Raw genomic sequence first — 19752 nt, forward strand, 5'->3', positions numbered from 1 at the left:
AGGACTGGGTTATTACTCACTGCAAGTCAGTGTTACCTCAGGCCATGCACTAAACGTTGCTACACTTTGGTAAGTGGGGGGGGGGGGGGACATTCCTGTCTCATTAGGATCATTTTCTAATTTATTAGGCCAAGGCCCTCTTAGGAATGATGTGTGTACTTCTGCCAAAATGATAAACTTTGCAGTTTGTTGGGGCTCTGAAATACTTTGTGGGCTTTCTCCACTGACCTTATTTGACACAGTCTGATATTCCTAATTCCCCCTAAAAAGCCCATACTCCGATGCATGCTTACTTGGGAGTAAGCTTTATTATTGTACCAAGGGCCTTTCTTCCGATTCTTACTTTTCCTGCTGGGAGAGTTCCGCTGTTTATTCGAAGGCTGGACACTTAAAAAATTCAGAGTAACAACAGTGAAACGAGACATTGGTCGCTGGAGTTTAGAGGGGATCCCGGATCCAAAAATGGATGACCACCGCCTGGTTCGGGAGCCGATCCTAAGGACCCTTGCGAGAGAAGTTCTCGAGCAGGGGTGCCCACTTGAATAAAATATTGGGGTGGGCGCATAATTGATCACAACAAGACGTGGCTCAAACATGCCATTTGAATGGCGATGCCCATCAACTTTAGGGGGGCCTGGCTCAGCCCGCTCAAATATTAGAGTGAAGGAAGGGACCACGGCACCTTGTTAGGTATAAAGCAGCTTAGGATCGCGCTGCGCGCGCCACGCAACCATCAGCGCGAAGGGCTCTACCTGCACGCGCGGAAAATAAGGGGGGGAGGGAAAGAGAGAGCAGCTACTTTCCCTTCTTGTTCGCGGGCGGCGGCGCGAGCCGACGTGCCGGGCGCAAGAAGGCACACGCCCGATCCGCACCCCCGTGCAGCCGCGCACGTGCTGGGTCGGGCCCGGCCCACGCGCAACAAGTGGCTTGCGCAACAGCCCGCCGCGGGGCGGACGGCGAGCGGCAGGTCGACGGCTGCGGCGCCTCCGACGGCTCGCTGGGAAGCGCGCACGCTCCGGCGTCCCCGCCTTGGCCCGGCCTTGCCGCTCGCTCGCTAGCCCAGCCCTTTCGGGAGCCGCGTGGCCACACCCGCCCGCCGCCTCCTCCTCCTCCCCGGGCCCTTCCCCCTCATGAATATGAAGGCCGTGGCGGCGCCGTCTAATGGGCAATGAAGCTGTCACTCCGGCACCTACTTGTTGGCTGTTCGCGCAGCAGAGGCGCACAGAGGAGCGAGCGCAGTGGCGAGGCTGAGCTGCCGGCGGACCCGCGCTTCCCTCTGGCTGCCGCTGCGGCTGCAGGAGCGCGCCAGGCGCCCGCCAGGATCTGCCCGGGGCTTTGGCGATAAGGAGCGGCGGCGATCTGCAGGCTCCGGCCGGAGCTCTCCACCTTGCGCGCGACGCCCGCCCTGCTGCCCTTCCCGCCGCCGATGCTCCGAGCAGCGGCCGGTCGATGGATTGTCTTCCCTGATCGACGGCGTTCAGCTCGGGGTAGCAGGCATGCTGGATTCTGGCAGGCGGCACTGGGTTCTCCTCGCGGCGGCGCTTAGGCTGTGGCTGCTCCTAACTTTATGGGTGCAGGTAAAACAACGCGGTCTCTATTTTTTTTGGGGGGGGGGGTTGCTGTCTTGCAAATAAAAGGGGAACAGCGGGAAAGGGATAGGGGAGCAGAGAGGATCTTTATCGCAGCGCCCGCCTTACCTTTCTTCTTCAGCCGCCTATGCTGCAGCGGGGATTGCCTTTTGGATAATATTTCCCCCCCTAAGAGAGTGGCAATCTGGAGCGCACCCTTTTTGCGAAACTTAAGCCCGATCTCGCTCAAGGGGAAGAGGAGAGCGTGGCTTCTGCTGCAGATCTCAGCCAGCCTCCCTTTCCAAACGCGTCGCTTCCAAGCCGGCGTGTTTGCTTTGGAAGAGCGCAGGCAAAGTTGCCGTGTGCAATGTTTGCATGGAGAATTTCGCTCCTCTTCTCTCTCCTCCAATTATGATTTATAATCCATTTATCTGCCCACCCGCGGAACGCTTGCCTTTTTTTTTTTTTTTTTGTTAAACAGAAAACAAAACCGGTTTGCATAGCTCGGCTGGTCTCCCTTACGACTGTATGAATCCCAAATCATTTTATTTGGGAGTTGCTTATTTCAGTTGCAAATGGGAACATTCTGCAGTTCCCTTGCACGGCTTGTGAATATTTTCCCTCTCTCTATTGCCACAGCTAGCCGGAATTGCGGCACCCTGTCGTCGTCCCCCAATAGCTCTCGATCTCATCTTTTAATAGCACCGTCTAGTTATAATAGTTTTTCGGGAAGGCTTGATTTGCCGTAGGAAACTGCGGAGTGGCTGCTGGCTTGTAAATCTCCGCGCACTTTTTCTTCCCAAGACACTGTAGTAATGAGGTTGTGTGTGTCTGTCACCCCCCCCCCCCCGTTCCTTCCCTCTCCCTTATTTTTAGGTGTCCCAGTCCACGGGCTATTTCGAGCTGCAGATTAACTCGGTGAAGAATGTAAACGGAGAATTGTTGAATGGGGAGTGTTGTGATGGCATGAAAAAGCAGCCCCAGAACCTGGACTGCGCGCGGGACGAGTGCGACACTTACGTGAAAGTCTGCTTAAAGGAGTATCAAGCCAAAATCACGACCACTGGAGCATGCAGCTACGGCTCCGGATCTACTCCTGTTCTCGGTGGAAATACTTTTTATCTCAACAACCGCAATTTTCATCAGGGGAAAAGTCACGACATGGGCAGGATTGCTATCCCTTTCCAGTTTGCGTGGCCGGTAGGTCAACTTTCCTTTTTAAAAAAGACACAGTATATATATATAAATGTGTGCGCGCGTGTGGAGATTTGCTCATCATTAAGCAATAGGCATAAGTGGTTTTGTGCACGGTATAGAGGCTATGCGCTGAATGGTGTTTGGTGTAGGGAGGGGGGAGAATTATTTGGATGACCTTCCCTTTGTGGCTAGCTGCAGTTCTGTAACTTGAGGTGCTTTTCCTTCCGCCCTCTGTGGTTTTATGCGAAGTGCAGGCAGGGACTGGCTCAACTTGAATCGCGGTTCATTGCTTGGAAAATGCGAGGCGTTTTATTCTAACTGACAGACGAGAGGCGCGCACTGATCGTTTTCTCTCCGCTGCTCCCCCGGAAAGGAGAAACGAGGAGCGGTTGTTTGTTTCCTGGGGGGGGGGGGGGGGGAGAGCAGCCCCGATGCCGCTAGGCTTACATTATGGATTTGCAGGAGGGCTTCCTCACAGCAGCGACAGACAGTAGCAGACAAGTGACTTGCACCGCGCGGATCTGCAAGGATGTGGCAGCTGGTGGTGCAAATGGCTGGTTATTTACTGGGAGCGGGGGAATCGGGCAGTAGAGATTTTTTTCCAGGGAGCCCCAGGTGTTGGGGATAATGAACTCCTAGCAGCGTGTTGCATGGAAAGTGGGGGGGGGGGCGATTTTGCCTAATAAAAAAAACCTGGGAAAGGGCACACCCAGAGGCATCTCCTCATAGGGGCGTGCCTGCTCCTCATAGGAGCAACTGCGAGCGGCGGGGAGGAGGAAGTGCGTTGCGTGACAGCCTCCTCCCCGCGCTTTGCAAGATCCAGGTGTGAGGGGCCGAGGCTGTGCAGAGAGGGGGGGGTACTGTAGATGCGAAGGTGCTGCCTGGCTTGCACGGGCTTCGATCCATACCCTTGGGTGTTTGGGGGCACAAGGCGCTGCTGCTGCGAACCCGTTGATTATTTTTGTTTTCTTAAAAAAAAAGGAGGGGGGAATGCTGTAAGCAATTCCCGCCCGCTGCCCCCCCCCCCCAAATGGGGCGTGTATTTGCAAAATAAAAATAAAATGAAATGGTACCTTCTCCAGCAGGGGGCGCGTGCGGCTAGCCTTGCGCTCGTGCCGTTTAATTACATAGAATACATGCATATATAAAGTGCACAACACCACCCCGCTCTCAATGCAATGCCTAGAGAACATAGGGCGGGGGTGCGTGTGTGTGTGTGTGGAGAGAAGTGTGCCGGCAGGGCGTGGAAAGAGGCGGCGGCGGCGGTTTCGCAGTGCAAAGCAGCTGCGCTTTAGCCGCGGGCTACGGGGAAGCGCGGGGCGCGCGTGCTGCTGCTCGCTTAGGGCGCGAGCGGCTTGGCTCCTGGGACCAGACCTGGCGGGGAGGGCGGGGGCGGGGCGGGAATGGCTCGCCCGCCTGGCGCGCGCCTCGGCAGCGACCGTTGGAGCGGGGAGGGCGCGAGAGGGAGCCGCCAGCCTCTCCCTCCCTCCCTCCCTCCCTCCCTCTCCTCCTCTTCCCTCCCAGGCTCTGGGTTCAAGTAGCGCGCGTCGTCGCAGTAGGGCGCACTTCTCTGAGGGAGGAATTCTGTGGAGAGAGCAAGGCACCTCTTCTCAACTTGGGGTCTTTTCAGAATGCATCCCTCCGTGCCCAAAACCACATGAAAACCACATGCAACTGCCCCTGCCTTCTGATTTATTTATTTTTTAGGAGCAACCAGAGAGGCGCACGCCTAGTGAGGTAGTCATGGCGCAGTGTGGTGGCCTACAGATGTAAACTTGGGGTGAACCTGTTGACATTGACACACTACTGACAGACTTAGGGCTGTTCATCCCCGTGGGTTAGTCACACGCAAGTCTCTGAGCAAGTGCAGAGTGAATTGTGTCCGAAACGACGGCGAGCAGCTCGCTTTCCTCAGACGTTGGGTGGCAGGTGGAGGATGCGACCTGAGAATTTGTCTGAGGCTACAGGTCTCTTTTTTATGAATCTTAAGCCTGGATTGAATCTGCTTTAAGTTTATCCATATGCACACAGCCGGGGTGGGAGAGGAAACCCCCCCCCCCCCATTTCTTCCTGTCAGAGGCCTGTGACTGACAGAAAACACCCTCGAGTCCAACAGCTGCTATTATTGCCATGATGTGTGATTAAGAGAGGTTATTCTGATCCGGTGAACTTTGGCGTTTTGGCCATTAAATTACCAGAGTTTTGGAAGCAGAAGTTTGGCATACTTTATTTTGTGTTTATAAAATTTTGTCCCTTTTTTAATCTCGACCTGGTCTAAATGGGCAGACCATGTGAAAGCTCATGAGGGTTTGGGTCTGGTCAATACCACATATACACAACCTTGGGTTCCATGATTGAAGGAAAGTGGGGCTAAAATACAAGTAAACGTTCATGTGTTGTAGCCTTATGAGGCTTTGCCCTCGGGTGGGGAAAATATTAAGCCTGGGGTGATTATTGAAGCCTGGGGTGATTTCAGACAGGATTTGGGTATCCTGTCCCTTCAGTGTTTTACTATGTCTTCCCAAAAAATGCGCACATCAAGTACACAGCAACTGTATGGGTTTTTTTATTGCCATTTTCAGCCTCTCAACAGCTGTGTGATAGTCCATTTCTCATCAGCTGGTGTGCACATGTCAGTCAAATAGACCTATGGAAATACTGGTAGTCATGTAGTTTGGTCTTGCTGTATCCACAGGATGACATCGCAACTCCACAATAGCAGGTAATAGAACAAGGTGTGTCCTGTGTGCTACGAAAAGGAGTTGTCTAAAACATGTTGGTTGATCTTTAGAAGAGCTCTGGAATGGATTCCTCTGGACTCCTATAGTACATAACTGTTAGCAATAAGCCCAGCTGCCAAAGACAGACTGGGAGATGGTTTTGTATATATTGGAAAACATCTTTTTCATGCTCTGTTACTTAGAGAATTTGCTTTGCGGACTCTGGTGGTGGGAGTTAGGCAACTAAGTGTTGTGGAAGAAACTTGATGGCAAGCTGTGTTCTAATAGTTCTAATTTCTGTTTTAATGGTTAAACTGTTTTAATGGGCATATTACATGTTTTAATGATGGATGTTTTATAGTTTTGATGAAGTTGTTTTACTGTGTATCTTGTACATGCTCATTATTATGCATCTTAATTATGGGTGGCTGTATTTTTGTAAGTGGCTTTATAGTTTACTTTGCTGTTGGCTTTTATATGTTTGCGAACCACCTCTGTATTTCATCTTAGAATAGAATCATAGAATCATAGAGTTGGAATAGACCACAAGGGCCATCGAGTCCAACCCCCTGCCAAGCAGGAAACACCATCAGAGCACTCCTGACACATGGTTGTCAAGCCTCTGCTTAAAGACCTCCAAAGAAGGAGACTCCACCACACTCCTTGGCAGCAAATTCCACTGTCGAACAGCTCTTACTGTCAGGAAGTTCTTCCTAATGTTTAGGTGGAATCTTCTTTCTTGTAGTTTGGATCCATTGCTCCGTGTCCGCTTCTCTGGAGCAGCAGAAAACAACCTTTCTCCCTCCTCTATATGACATCCTTTTATATATTTGAACATGGCTATCATATCACCCTTGAAAAGAAAGATGGTATATAAATTCCAGTAGTAATGCTGTTTGTTAGGGGCCGGGCTCTGAGCTTAGAAATCTGAAGAAAGGATTGTGTGTTGAGTCGTTTCAGCGCTAACAAGTACAGACCATGCCACCTTCTGTATTCAGCAGAGTGTATGTAGTAACTTGCTCAGTCTTGTGGCAATCCTCTGGACAAACATGCAGTGGAGCTGATTGAGAGCAGCGCATCCAATATCCGTCTCCTACCCAAATATTTGTTGCTGGTATTCATTTTATGGATTGCTAGTCTGACTGCCATAGTCATTCTCTTTAAAGCGTACCTGGTTGAATAAGACTTGTGGCTGGCCTTGATATTCTCAGCAGAGGATACAGAAAGCGATTCAGAATCTTCACAATTATTGCTAAAAACAAAGAGTACAGTTTTCAAATTAGTGGGAAATCCAGGTTTTTATATGGGATAGCGCTTCCATTCCCAGGAGTATTGCAGTTTCTAATAAACCAAAATAGATGGTATTCGTCATAGCAGTTCTATTCTGTTGAATACGGTTTTGTGAATGTGATGAAAACCTGTTAGGTTGCCTGCTACATTAGTAGAATTGCCAAATGCACTGTGTGACATACGTGGCCTTACGAATTTTAAGAAGCTGTAGTTCGGTCTAGAGACTGAATGTGTACCCCTCATGCCTCTCATGGGGGAGTTCATGTAGCCAGGGGTGGGGGAGGCAAATAATCCCACCGATAAAGCTTCTTATTCCCCACTCGGCAAAGTCCCATCATGTTGTAAGACAGGCATAGCTTAAGAATTTCTGAGATCATCTTCCTAAGTCTCAGCTCCACCTATTCCACACTGTTCATAAGCAGTAAACGGGAAGATAGCTATACCTCTACAGCTCTACTATGGAATACCTTTGCACTGCAGTTAGTTTCTGCACATTCTAAAGAAATATCCCAGAACCTAAGCATACCTGTTGTCTTGCTGATATCCTGTACGTATTAACTGTGTTTGTGCCTTAGAATGCACCATTACTCTCCTGTAATAGCCCACTGAAGATTAAGCTCAGTAGTGGGCAACAACTGATCCAAGTCAGAAATCCCTGAATGGCCTCTGTGGAAGCCTAAGGCACCCTGGGAAATAGACAGAATGGCCCTTTTGTAGAGCAAGTGATTTGCATTCTCTTGCACCTGCACACTTTGATTATGTAGGTGCCACAGGATGTCATGCTCATCGGGGCTAGGATGAATTTAGCATTGAAAGAGAAGTGTGTTGTTGAGAAGTGTTGTGTCTTTGTACCTGAATATTTCAAAGTGGTGAAAATAAGTCTTGTTTGCCTAATCTTAACTTTGTTCCTCCTCTGTATTTTTGAGGACTTTATCAGAACTATAACCCTAATTCATGATCTCCAACAGCCCCCACCCTGAGTCCTCTTTTGCAAGGTGATACAGGTGAGGAGAGGTGCTCAATGTTGCTTCTGTTTCAACCCCACTGAAATGGAAACAAGCCCAGTTGCTCCTCTTCCCAAATTTTCTGATCTGCACAGAAGGCATGGGGTCTGCTTTCACCTCCTGCAGTGCTTTCCAGTGGGCACTAAGTGGCATGGATTTCTCTTCCAAAGCTTGGACTGCACCACAAGCCTCATCACCTTCTGTAATGCTGGTATGAAAAGGAAATACCTTTCCCTAGTGCTGTTGAATTCCTGGAGAACTTGCAGGAGCGGATCACCACTATTAAGCAGTTTAGGGGGTTCCTTAGGAGCATTAAACTCAACTGGTTATTGTATTGCCATATTTGTGTCTTATGTTTGTTTATATTAACATTTAGCCAATAAGGTTACGTTTGTCCCTTGGTCTGTGTTGACTATGACTACAGCTATTGCAGATAAATGAATATAGAACAGGCAGCCTCTTAGATACCAGAGTCCCAATCTCTTTGGACTAGTCTGGAAATATTGGTGTATTATTGCAGCTACTGTACTTCTTGTATGATTTCTGAGTTTTGTTCCCTTTCTTCTTTGTAATTCAATAAGAAATATTGAAACTGCCTTTGGATCTTCTGTTTCCTTGTGCATAATGTTGCAGAAACACTTATTCCTAAACATTTGATGTATACCTTCTACCCTTTGATCTTACCCCTATTTGATTTCAAAGAGACTAGTGCTACATTTATGGTTGTAGGTCTAGTCAACAGAGTGGTATAGAACAGCATTTAATTCTTGCATGGTGCAGCCAGCTACAGAAAATTCCCTTTCTTCAGCTTGGATAGAGCCTACCCTCGGCTCTGATGCTAAAACCTTCGCAGTTAATCTAAAGCACATGTGTGTTTTTATTTTAATCCTGGCTTGTAAATCACCATTTGCCTGGTCACCTGTGGAAAGTATAGTGCATTCACCCAGGCATATTGCTTGCCATTTCTTTTCCTTCTCCTGTCCTCCAGGCCGTTGGTATGCTACAAAATAATTTACATGGGTATAAGTTGGCAAGACGCCATTATATTTGTAGGTGAGTAACTCGGTAGACTTAGTAAAAGGCTTTTATTATATCTGAAAGGTGTTTCCAATGTTTGAGGCTGTCATTCCATGCAGATTTACTTAAGGATAAGTTCCCAAGTGACACTTCCTTCAGAGATAATACATCAGGGTCCGGCTCCCAAGTTATGCATCTAGAACAGTTAACTCTCAGCTCTTCAGATAGTGTTGTACTTAGAACTTCTACCAGCCCTAGTGAGTAGGGCCAGTAGTCAGGGATGATGGCAGATGCAGTCCTGGCTCCTTGCAATTCATTTCTGTTTTACAGCCCTGCACAATCCGGTGCTGTTGGCACCTTGGCTGCCTTGCTGTACAGCTTTAACTTTAGATACGATAATTTATGTGCAAGTTTAAAAGCACATGTCCCAATACTGATCCTCGAGGGGCCTAACTTCTTCCTTCACTTAAGTTGCAATCCTAAAAAATCCCATGGATTCAGCAGAATTTATAAGTAAACATTCTTTATGTTGCACTGTCGGTGATAGTGTGCTCTTTTTCTGTTGTCATAAATCCAAAGCCTTTAGCTGTTGAAACGTCTTGATCTCTTTAGAAGTGCTTAGACTGCTACCTTGGGGAACATTCTGTCGAAATCTGGTAGAGTGAGTCAGGTGTGGTTTGTATATGCAGCTGTCCTTTCATTACCGCTCTTCCATACTCCTTGCCCTAAACTTCATTTAAAGTTTTCTTGCTTGAAAAGCTTTAACTTTAATTGGCACTTTATTAGCTACTATACAAACACTGCGGACAAACTGTTAGATAAGCAAATTACTAAAACCGGCTCTTAGAACACAACACTGTTGGTTTACTATGGTTTAAATGTAGTTTAAATGTGACTTGATCTAAAATCAAAGCTTTAGTTGCTTTTTAGTTTCTTGGCTTTCATAAACCTTTCAAGTGAAGTTAATGGTCCTGCAAATGGCTTATAGTTTGAAAGCCATCTACATGGCTTCTGGTTTCATAGTTGGCACAGAACTTTACTGAATGGCAACAATGCAATCTTCTTTTATGTTAGTTCCGTACTTGGCAGGCAAAGAGTTTTCTGGGAATTTCTGGACCTCAATTGCTAGGGAATGCATTTTTTAAAAAAAATTCTGTCAAGATCTTCACAAATTTCACTAGAATAAAAGTTGCTATAGCAACCAGTAAATGACATGCTGCCTGATACCAGCACTTAATTAGGGTTGTTTATCCTTTACTTTGTGTAATTTGGCTTTTAACATCCTTTCTTCCCTATTGAGAGGAAGCTCTTAATCTTAAGGGCATGTTCTATTTGGTATTACCTGTATTTGAGTTGGTGTTCATAATTCAGGGGGTCTGATATATCACTAATGATTTGAATTACCCCTATCATTAGGTACCCTTTTTGCAAGGGATACATCCAGCATTTGTATTGTTTTCAAGGACAAGTAAAGGGTTGCTCAAGAGAACCCTTGGAGCACTTGGCTTTTACTACTGTAAAATTCCAGGGCTTACTCTTGTAAAGGTCAGAAACGATCTTGTTGTCTTGTTCCATTTAACAGGTTTCTTCAAGCCTGCACATTCCTCTTAGATCATCCATACAATAGAACACATCCTCTGACTCAGGTTAACGTGATGCTAGCAGAGTGCAGGAAAGATGAAGGGGCACAAAGCCAGAGGTGCCTAAGGGGCAAGGGATAAGTTTTAACAAAGCCACATGACTCAAGCCAGCAGCATCATGAGATGCAAAGGGAGCTGGAGGTAGCATTTTACAAGTTGTCAGGCAGTTTGACATGAGAGAGGATGGTGGGGTGAAAAGGGGAACCTTCTCCAGTGTGCAAAATGAAGCAGACCAATATTCTGTGTACTACTATAAACAGCTTCACTGGTATTGTGTACAGCAATATTAATTATCGCTATCTTTCCTGATAAAATCTTAAGATTGGATTTACTGTCTTTTATGGCTTTTACTTAACCTCTGTTTGGCCTTCCATTCATGGTTGCCTAGTACATTCTTTCTGATGAGTAATAACTCTTTTGACAAGTCTTTCTAGATGCATTGCATTACAATTAATAGAAATGGGCCATAGAATAGTTTGGGTCTGCACAGCCAGGCCCTAGGTTCCTTCACCTCTCTTGGGTCATATAGACAAGTGGGCACCTATCAATCACATGATATCACAATGACGACAGGTCACCCAAATTAACATTTTCCCTTAGTGGGTATGATAGAGCCATGCCTGCAAAGGAAGATCATCCTTTGCATTGCCAGTTTTGGTTCAACATTAAGTGTGGGCAGGTGGACATTGTTTTGGGGAAAATATTATGGGCCAGATTGGGACCTGTGCTAGGTCTAATTTGGCTCACAGGCACTGCTATACAGTATAGTATTCATTCTTCTTTTTTCTTCCCTTTTTTTATTCCTAAAGTATTTTTCTTCTGGCTGTTATTACCAGTTGGAGGGTGTCTGAGCTGTGAACCCTTTTTTCTATTTACTTATCTGATGACAAAATTTTCTGATTGCATACTGACTACGTTTTCAAATCTTCTATAAGCCATTGCCTTCTTTTTCTAGCTGCTACAATCTCCCCCCCCCCCCTGAAAATTCAAATAGGTGGTGGGGCAGCATTATTCCCTCACCAGATACCCTGTCCCGGATGTGCTTTGGTTGGGTCTCTACTAGTCTGTGAGAAACTTTATGTTCAGAGTCCTTTGACTGCTAGATTTCTCAGTCTTCAAGCTTGTCTAATGTGTCTCGACTTCATGGGAACCAAATGTCAAGTTTCTATGCACTTTAGCAGTTCTCTTAAATGAATGTTGACGGTTGCTTTTCAACTTCAGCACTGCTAAATATTCCATTTGAAATCAAGGGGGAAACAGATAATAGAGCTGTTTAGCCACCAATTTTAAACTGCTTTTAATGCAGCTCTTTGAAAAGACCTTAAATTAAGAAGATAAACATTTGCATTCTGTGCATCACCAAGAGTAGATTTCACCAGTCCTTTTTAAGACTATAATTTCACATTTGTGTATTCTTCACAGCTTATAGATTCCTAAAAAGTGCATAGAAATTGAAAATATCTAGAGGCTTTAACTTACCTTGTGCGATCACATATTCATTATCATTTATGTTTAGAACCATCAGAATGATGATAATGAATTTCAATGAAAGGAAAGAGCATGAATGCTCCATGTTGCTAACTCTTCCATGACCCATCTCCAAAGATCACTTAATAAGAGATAACCTTTGCACATGGATAGGGCTTGGTATGAGAGAACCACAGGTCTATGAGAATATGACACACATGGTCTATAAATATGACTTTTGCAAGTCATATCCACGTAGTAAAATTCTTGTTGCAGCTTGGAGTAATTGAGGATCCACTGGAGTTGTGTGAATCTGAACACAGAACTCTTTCAGTAAGAACTCATGTTTAATAACAGATTTGCATGTTTTCCCTGGATAGATGTGGTGGTGATGGTTGTTTAGGTAAGCATCTAAATTTCTTTAGCAGCCTGGTGACTTCTTTTCAAAATAGGAAAACGTTCTCTCCTTCCAGTAATAAGTAGGCATAATTGAGCTTTTCCTAAGTTTTCATTTTCGTTGCAGCAGTCAACTCCTCATTGTAACGTGGCAATTGGGTATTATATTGTAGTTCTAGAAATTAGAAAATTGACTCTTTAGCATATGAATGAAAGATGGGGGTACAAAGGAAGGGATTAAATAAATTGCAAGTCTCAACATGGGCACTAGTGACATCCCTTTAAGTGGGAACAGTATGGTGCTTATGTTTGTGTCCTGTTGCTGAACTTAGATAGTGGCTTCCAGTATCACAGAAGTTACTTCTTTCCTCCCTGAAGTTTCCCATATGTTTGTAGATTTCAAGTAGGAGTCTTCTGATGCGTCTTCATTGAAGGACATGTGTAGCAGAGATTTAACCCTCATCCTTGTACTGCTCTCAGGTTTTTAAAAAACGTAGTAACTTTTAAAAGCATACACCAATAATGTCAAAAGAGTATGAAGACATTTGCAACACCTTACTAAGATACTTCATAGGATCTAGGTAGGATTGTGTACGTGCAGAAAATCAACACGTTAAAATAAAGAGGTACTGGTAATGATGAAAGAAGGAGCAAGGGTCGGTGGTCATGATGATGAGCATTTGAGACATTAGTACATAAGCAAGGTGAAGTGTGGAAAGGCACATTAAGATACTAAATTATAATGAAAAGAATCTGAGTAAATCAGCATAAGTTGTATAAAGAGCCGGCTGCTAAAGTCACTTAATGTTATTCAGTATCAATAAACAAAAACTGGCTGCTCTAGACAGGTCAAAGGCAATTCAGAAATCCTGGAACTTGTTCAAGCATGTGTAGAGTATCTTTGCCAGATAGAGAAACAACAGCTGGTCCTGCACATCTGCAGTTTCAGAAGACAAAGCTTCTAGTTTGTGGTTGAGATTTGTGGCTGCTTACTGGGCACATCTACATTACGTCTAGATTCACCAAAGCTGCTCCTCTTGCATGGAATAGTTACGTTTCTTGTCCACATACACACCTAGTGATACTTACATATGAAAGGGGAAAGTATGGCTGCTTTGTTGAAAGATACGCATTGGGGTCTGATGGAACCCTCAAGGACCCCTAAAAGCTCAGCATAATTATCATCCAACCTCTACTTAAAGTCTTCCAATGAAGGAGAGAGTCCACCGCCTCTATTGGGAAGCTGTTCCATTGTCTCTTAGTGTTGGAAAGTTCTTCCTGATGTTTAGTTGGAATATCCTTTCTTATAAATTGAATCCATTAGTTTGAGTCCTTTCCTCCAGAACAAGAGAAAACAAGCTTGTTTCATCCTCCATGTGACAGCCCTTTAGATATTTGAAGATGGCTATCATATGAGTCTCCTCTTCTCCAGACTAAACTTACTCAATTTCCTCAACTGTTCCTTGGTTTCCTGACAACTTGATCATTTTGGTCGCCCTCCTCTGCACATGTTTCAGCTTGTCAATATCCCCCTTAAATTGTGGCGCCTAGAACTGGACACAGTATTGCAGGTCTGTCCAAGGCAGAATAGAGCAGTACTATGCCTTCCCTTGAGCATAACACTAGATTTATTTTGATGCTGCCTAGAATAGCAGTAGCTTTTTTTTTGCCGCGGCAATCACACTGTTAACTCATGTTCAGCTTGTGGTCTACTCAGACCGCTAGATCCTTTTCACATGTACTACAGGCAAGCAAGGTGTCCTCCATCTTACATTTGTACAGCTAGTTCTTCCCACCAGACTTTGCCTAATCTATCACCCAGCATATCATTACAAGCTTTCACTTACGAAATTTTTATTATTAGCCATGCACCTTAATAGGCTATATACTACGTACAAGCACAGTTTGATCATTCCTCTCTTCACAAAAGTACCCTAAGAATGTACCCTAAACAGCCTCGGCCCAGTATACCTGGAGTGTCTCCACCCCCATCGTTCTACCCATCCACTGAGGTCCAGCACCGAGGGCCTTCTGGCGGTTCCCTCACTGTGAGGTTACAGGAAACAAGGCAGAGAGCCTTCTCGGTAGTGGTGCCTGCCCTGTGGAACACCCTCCCATCAGATGTCAAAGAAAGAAACAAAGAAAGAAACAACTATCTGACTTTTAGAAAACATCTGAAGGCAGTTTGGGGAAGCTTTTAATAATTGACGAATTATTGTATTTTAATATTTTGTTGGGAGCCGCCCAGAGTGGCTGGGGAAACCCAGCCAGATGGGCGGGGTATAAATTATTGGTGGTGGGTGGTGGATGGTTTCATTTTAAGATGCCAGATTTGTAACAGAACTTAGCGATCCTGGCATGTTTGGGAAGAAGCAAGCCACACTCCTGGATTGAGTCATAACGTGAAGCTGTTGCCTTCCTTGTTTCTTCGCCTGATTGTGTGAAAGGAGGAACGAAACAGGAGGAGCATTCAGGCAGTGTGTGCAGCACTATTCATCCCAAGGTTCTTCACTTGTCATTTTATGCAAATGTGCCCATTTCCTGTAAATGGAGATCTGCTAGGAAGTCAATGCCCCCCTTCCTGCATAAACTCAAGAACATAATAACATGGGAATGTGTGGCATTATGTTTGTACGCTGAATTGATGATGGAAGCTTCCTGTTGAGTTCAAGTGGCAAAAAAACACACAACCAGTATGCTTTACATCTTTACAAGTTACTGTTTGCCATCAGTTTTGTCCTCAAAGAATCTAGACTCTGGTGGGTGAACATATTTGCATTTTTAGATCTCCTCCTTTTATATACACTGGGTTTCTGATATGTGCCACCCCACCTGTGTTTTTACTGACCATACTCTATTTGGATATTTCTGGCTTCTTTACTTGCCTTGGTTATGGTTAGATTTCCCTATAATACATCTTTAAAAAAAGTTGTCTGATATCCGCACTCCTGTAAGATCAAAGGTGTGCTTTATGGCCAGTGTTTGGATTTCTAACTGCTTTTCTTTGTAAAGTTTAGTGAATACAGAAGTACACTATCTACAAAGCAGGTTCAGTTGGACTTTCTGAATTCTACTTTGTGCTACTGTAAATTAAATAGATTAAACTGCACCATATAAATATGTGTTAAATCCATGCAACAGTTTGAGTTCTGCATTATATAATGTGCCACCTTAAGGCATTATACTACCCCGGGGGGGTTATAGTCTAAAAATAGATGCAACAGAGAAACAGAGGCAGGGGTAAACAGTAGAGAGAACTAATAGTGCATATATATTTGTAGGGTAGGCCATTATTAATACCAACAATAGACGTGTGTTCATACACTAACAGAGCATTGGTGACTTGCCAAAGGCCACCTGTTGAGTTGATGGCAAACACAAGGGGTGGCATTTAACAAATGTTTTACTATTCAAATTAAAGGACCTCTCTTAATCATGTTCATTAATTTCAGTGGATCTTTTCTGAGCAAAACTTGAGCTAGTATTCAATTAAAATTTTGACTTTGGGTTGCCAATGCACCAGTATTGCAATGCCATTATACAAATTTATGGTGTGACTCTATTTGGAGTACTGTATGCAGTTCTGGTCGTCTCACCTCGCAAAGGATATTGTAGAATTGGGAAAGTTTCAGAAATATGAAAGGGCAATTAAAGTGATCAAGGGAATCGAGCGACTCCGTTATGAAGAAAGGTTGCAGTGCTTGGGACTTTTTAGTTTAGAGAAAAAGCGAATATGAGGCAACATGATAGAAGTTTATAAAATTATGCCTTACATGGAGAAAGGGGAAAAAGTATCCCCTTCTCACAACACTAAAATTCATGGATATCCAGTGAAGTTCAATCTTAGAAGATTTGAGATATGTAAAAGAAAGTGCTTCATGCAGCATTTAGTCAAACTATGGAACTCACTCCCCCAGGAAGCAGCGATGATTTAAAATTGGTTGGGAATTTAAGGTGGGTTAAATTGATGAAAAGAACGCACCCTTTCACATTCTAGATTTTGGAAATGCAGCTGGAGAAACTTCCTGAGACCTGAGTTGCTATCAGAGTAGATAGTACAGAGTTAGATGGACCAAAGGTGTGCTACAGTACAAGACAGCATCATGTAGGCGGAAGAAATTGGAGGACTAGGGTCTGATTATGCAAATGATCTGAAGATGTGTGAAGAGTGATATGCAATAGACTTCCAATTTGTGTGCATTAAACTTGCACAATTGCAACTTTATGTGCTTGGTGGCTGGCCAGTTGACATCTCACACATTAAACACATGCAGGGCAGAGAGCTTAAAAGCTTTTTCCATGATGGGTTTTCCCGCCTTGCTTGGTAGGCATGGCCTGCTCAGTGTGTCGGCTACAGAAAGATAGGGATGGTCACGTTAGGGCGGTTCCAGGGTTCTGAGTAGACACGGTTTGGGATTTATGCTCAGTGCCCCAGAATGTAATGCCTGCACAAGTTGTGAGTCTATTGTAATCAAGTTTGGAAAACGATTCTAGTATTTAGAATAGCAGAACACAAAACAAGACAGGATCCAATTAGAATGGGCACCAAAATAGCGAATGAAGTTAAAATTGAAGTTCTAAGCAGCACATGTTATGGCAAGTAGTCCTGGACTCAAAATTTGTTTGCAAATTAACGAGTTACTAAAGACACTTTTCTGGTAGAAAGCTCATTGAGCACTTTTGTCTTTGCATTGTGCGTTACTTAACACGCTTTGAGTAGAAATAATTAATTGGAATACTATTACGTGAATCTAATGGCCACTCATATTTAGAATGTTGTTTGCTTCTTCTCAATGATTAGAACTGTTGTTAATATACTCGCTTCATTAGATGTACAGAGGCCAATTAAGTATCAAAGTATCTGTGTAAGGGTAGGATTATAAACTTCACTGGCATATGAAAGAGGGTTTTTGTCAGAGTTTTTAATGTACAACATGCAATAAAACTCACCTTCCACACTTTTATTTATTCTCTCAACTTGCTTACTATATAGACCATGGAGAAAACATTACCAACAGGCCCCCTGATTACCGTACATTGTCTTGTTTTAGTAAACATCTGCCTTAAATATTCATAGTCTCAGCTATGAAACTTTAAACCTGTAGCCTTGTTTTGGTTGCTAACTTGGAACTTTAATTGTTTTAAAGATGTTCACCCTGTTTTTTGCTGTTGGTTGTATTTTGGAGCTGTTCTAAGACCATGAAGTATGCTTTGAGGCTCTGACTAATTCTTAGCTAGCTGAAATCTATAGGGGTCCACAGAGTCTGACTTACTATCCTCCCTCCCCATAGTCTTGCATTGTCCTGGAACTTGGCAGGTAGTAGTTCTGGTCGCAGGTATTGCTCTGACTGCATGTATGACATATTTTACTATCCAATTTGAATGTTTGCCATCAATATCCAAGTTGGGAATCTACTGTGTCTAACTGAATAGCTCTTGTTGAGTCATGGATCGTGCGAATGTGGCTGGATTCTGGTCACCTGCTTGCAGTTAACCCCATAAACCACAGTATATGTGGATAGTACACTTGTATATGAAGAGATATCACTCATTCAATAAGCTGCTGTGGCAAAGAGGTTGCTGCACTGTCATTTAACAATTCATTAACGGTTAGTCATATTTCCATGAAATATTCACTGCATTGTTGCTACTACCCATGCCTAAAACTTATCCTGGGGTTTGTGTATGCACATGTATAATAAATAGTGAAATGGAATATGAACTCGTCTAAAGGAATGTACTTTGAAGCTTTGAAGGGTTTGTTGGTGCCTGTTAGTATGATTCATCATTAAAATTCTGTAACCTTTTTACTGACCTACTAGCTGCTAGGTATAGGTGCTGGCAGTAACCTGACCTCATTCAAACATCACTTGGAACACCATAGTTAACTATGTTTTAAATGTGAATGTACAGTGTGTTCATGCACACTGCTGAAATTATGGAAGCTTCACTCAACTGCTACTGGGAAACAAGCTATAATCCAGTTTAGCATTTTGTCTGAATCTCCAAACAAACCATCATTGGCCAAAGTCTCATATTGGCTTTCCACGAAATAAATCACAAGCCTGGGTTTGGACACAACACTAAACCAAACCAGGGCTTGTTTCCCAGCAAGGGTCAGGAATGAGTGAAGCACCGGCAATTTCATACTTCCTGCATGTATGCTGCATGTTCATACTTAAATGACAGTTTAATTGTAACCCTGGTTTAAGATGATGTGTGAACTAGACCTGTGTTTTTGACCCTTTGGCTCAGTGAATAAAGCTGTTAATACAAAATCTTCTTTTAACTGGAAAGATCATGTTGGAGGACTGATAACTAAATTAGAAACTTTGCTTGCTTCATGGGGAGGTTGCTAAGAAACTGATGAATAGTCTCTAGAGTAACCAGTTATGTGTTGTCTGGCCAGAGGCATGAGCTTGCTCTCTGAAGACTTTAGCTCTCTTGCTGGCTCATAGCTTGCTTCATATCTAAGCACGCAGCTAGCTTTGCATGTTTTAAGTAGCTTTACATATCTTTTTGAAATAGGAACCTCTGTTCCTTAATACTGATTCTGGAGCCTTAGTATTTAATGTCCAGCACTGTTTTTTTCATAACATATCTTGCAAAATCTAAGAAAAGATCTTGAGTTAAGAGCTAGAAATTGAGATACTAAATTTAAAAATTTTAAATTTCTGCTGATGCAGAAACTACAGAACTGGAATAGTGTCTTCTTTTTTCCAATAATGTTCAATGCTCAATCCTGCACGTGCCATTTTCCTGCTGGAAATGATCCTTCTGATAGTTTTGGGGAAAGAGAGACTTTCAGCTGGAAAATGGGATGGAGAACAGTCAAACTTCTTTTTTCCCTCCTTTTGCACCATAGTCTTGATCTGTGAGTGTGGGCTGCTCTGATTCATCACTGGGAGGCCCTGTAGAGGAAAATAAATGGGGAATCCAAAGTATGTTCAGGCATGCTATTAAAATGATATTTAGTGGCTCTGTGCATATTGTAGAATCCCACTGATTTCGGTGGAGCTTATCAAAGTGAGCTTTAGTATCTGTCCAACTGAACCATGACTTCAGCAGACCAGCTAGATAGATTATATGGTTAAAAGTGTTTGCCCTGCAGGTTGATAACACTCTTGTCCATCTGAGCCCAGCCTAAAAATCCCAGTGAAAAGCAGACTGTGAGGAGATAAACTACTGCATGCATACTGTTTTTTTCTGCAGCAAACAAATGGAAGACACACATCTGCTGTGGGATATAGCTGTGTACATGTAATTTGGCTTGCTGTGGGAAGTGCAAAATTGCCTTAATCTTCATCTCTTGTAATTTATTCCCTGTAATCTAGAAATATGTACATTCAGCCCCATACCTCTTCAAAATTATTGTGAGGTTCTTCCTGGCTTTACTTCATCCTGCCACATACCAAGAAACTACTGACTTCAATTGTCCCATCTGCTTGCTTAT

General features: G+C 43.9%; 1 protein-coding gene across 2 annotated transcripts in view; it reads left to right on the forward strand.

The window, feature by feature from the left end:
• Positions 1–1181: 1181 nt before the first annotated feature.
• JAG2 (jagged canonical Notch ligand 2) overlaps positions 1182–19752 on the forward strand; it is an 89675-nt gene continuing 71104 nt past the window's right edge. For both annotated transcript variants that reach the window (XM_028746275.2, XM_028746364.2), the window contains exons 1-2: positions 1182–1577; positions 2445–2768. In XM_028746275.2, the coding sequence (XP_028602108.2) occupies positions 1497–1577; positions 2445–2768 (405 nt within the window). In that variant the 5' untranslated portion in view covers positions 1182–1496. The remainder of the gene's footprint in view (positions 1578–2444; positions 2769–19752) is intronic.

Source organism: Podarcis muralis, chromosome 1, assembly GCF_964188315.1.
Source record: "Podarcis muralis chromosome 1, rPodMur119.hap1.1, whole genome shotgun sequence".
In the NCBI taxonomy this organism is placed as follows: domain Eukaryota; kingdom Metazoa; phylum Chordata; class Lepidosauria; order Squamata; family Lacertidae; genus Podarcis; species Podarcis muralis.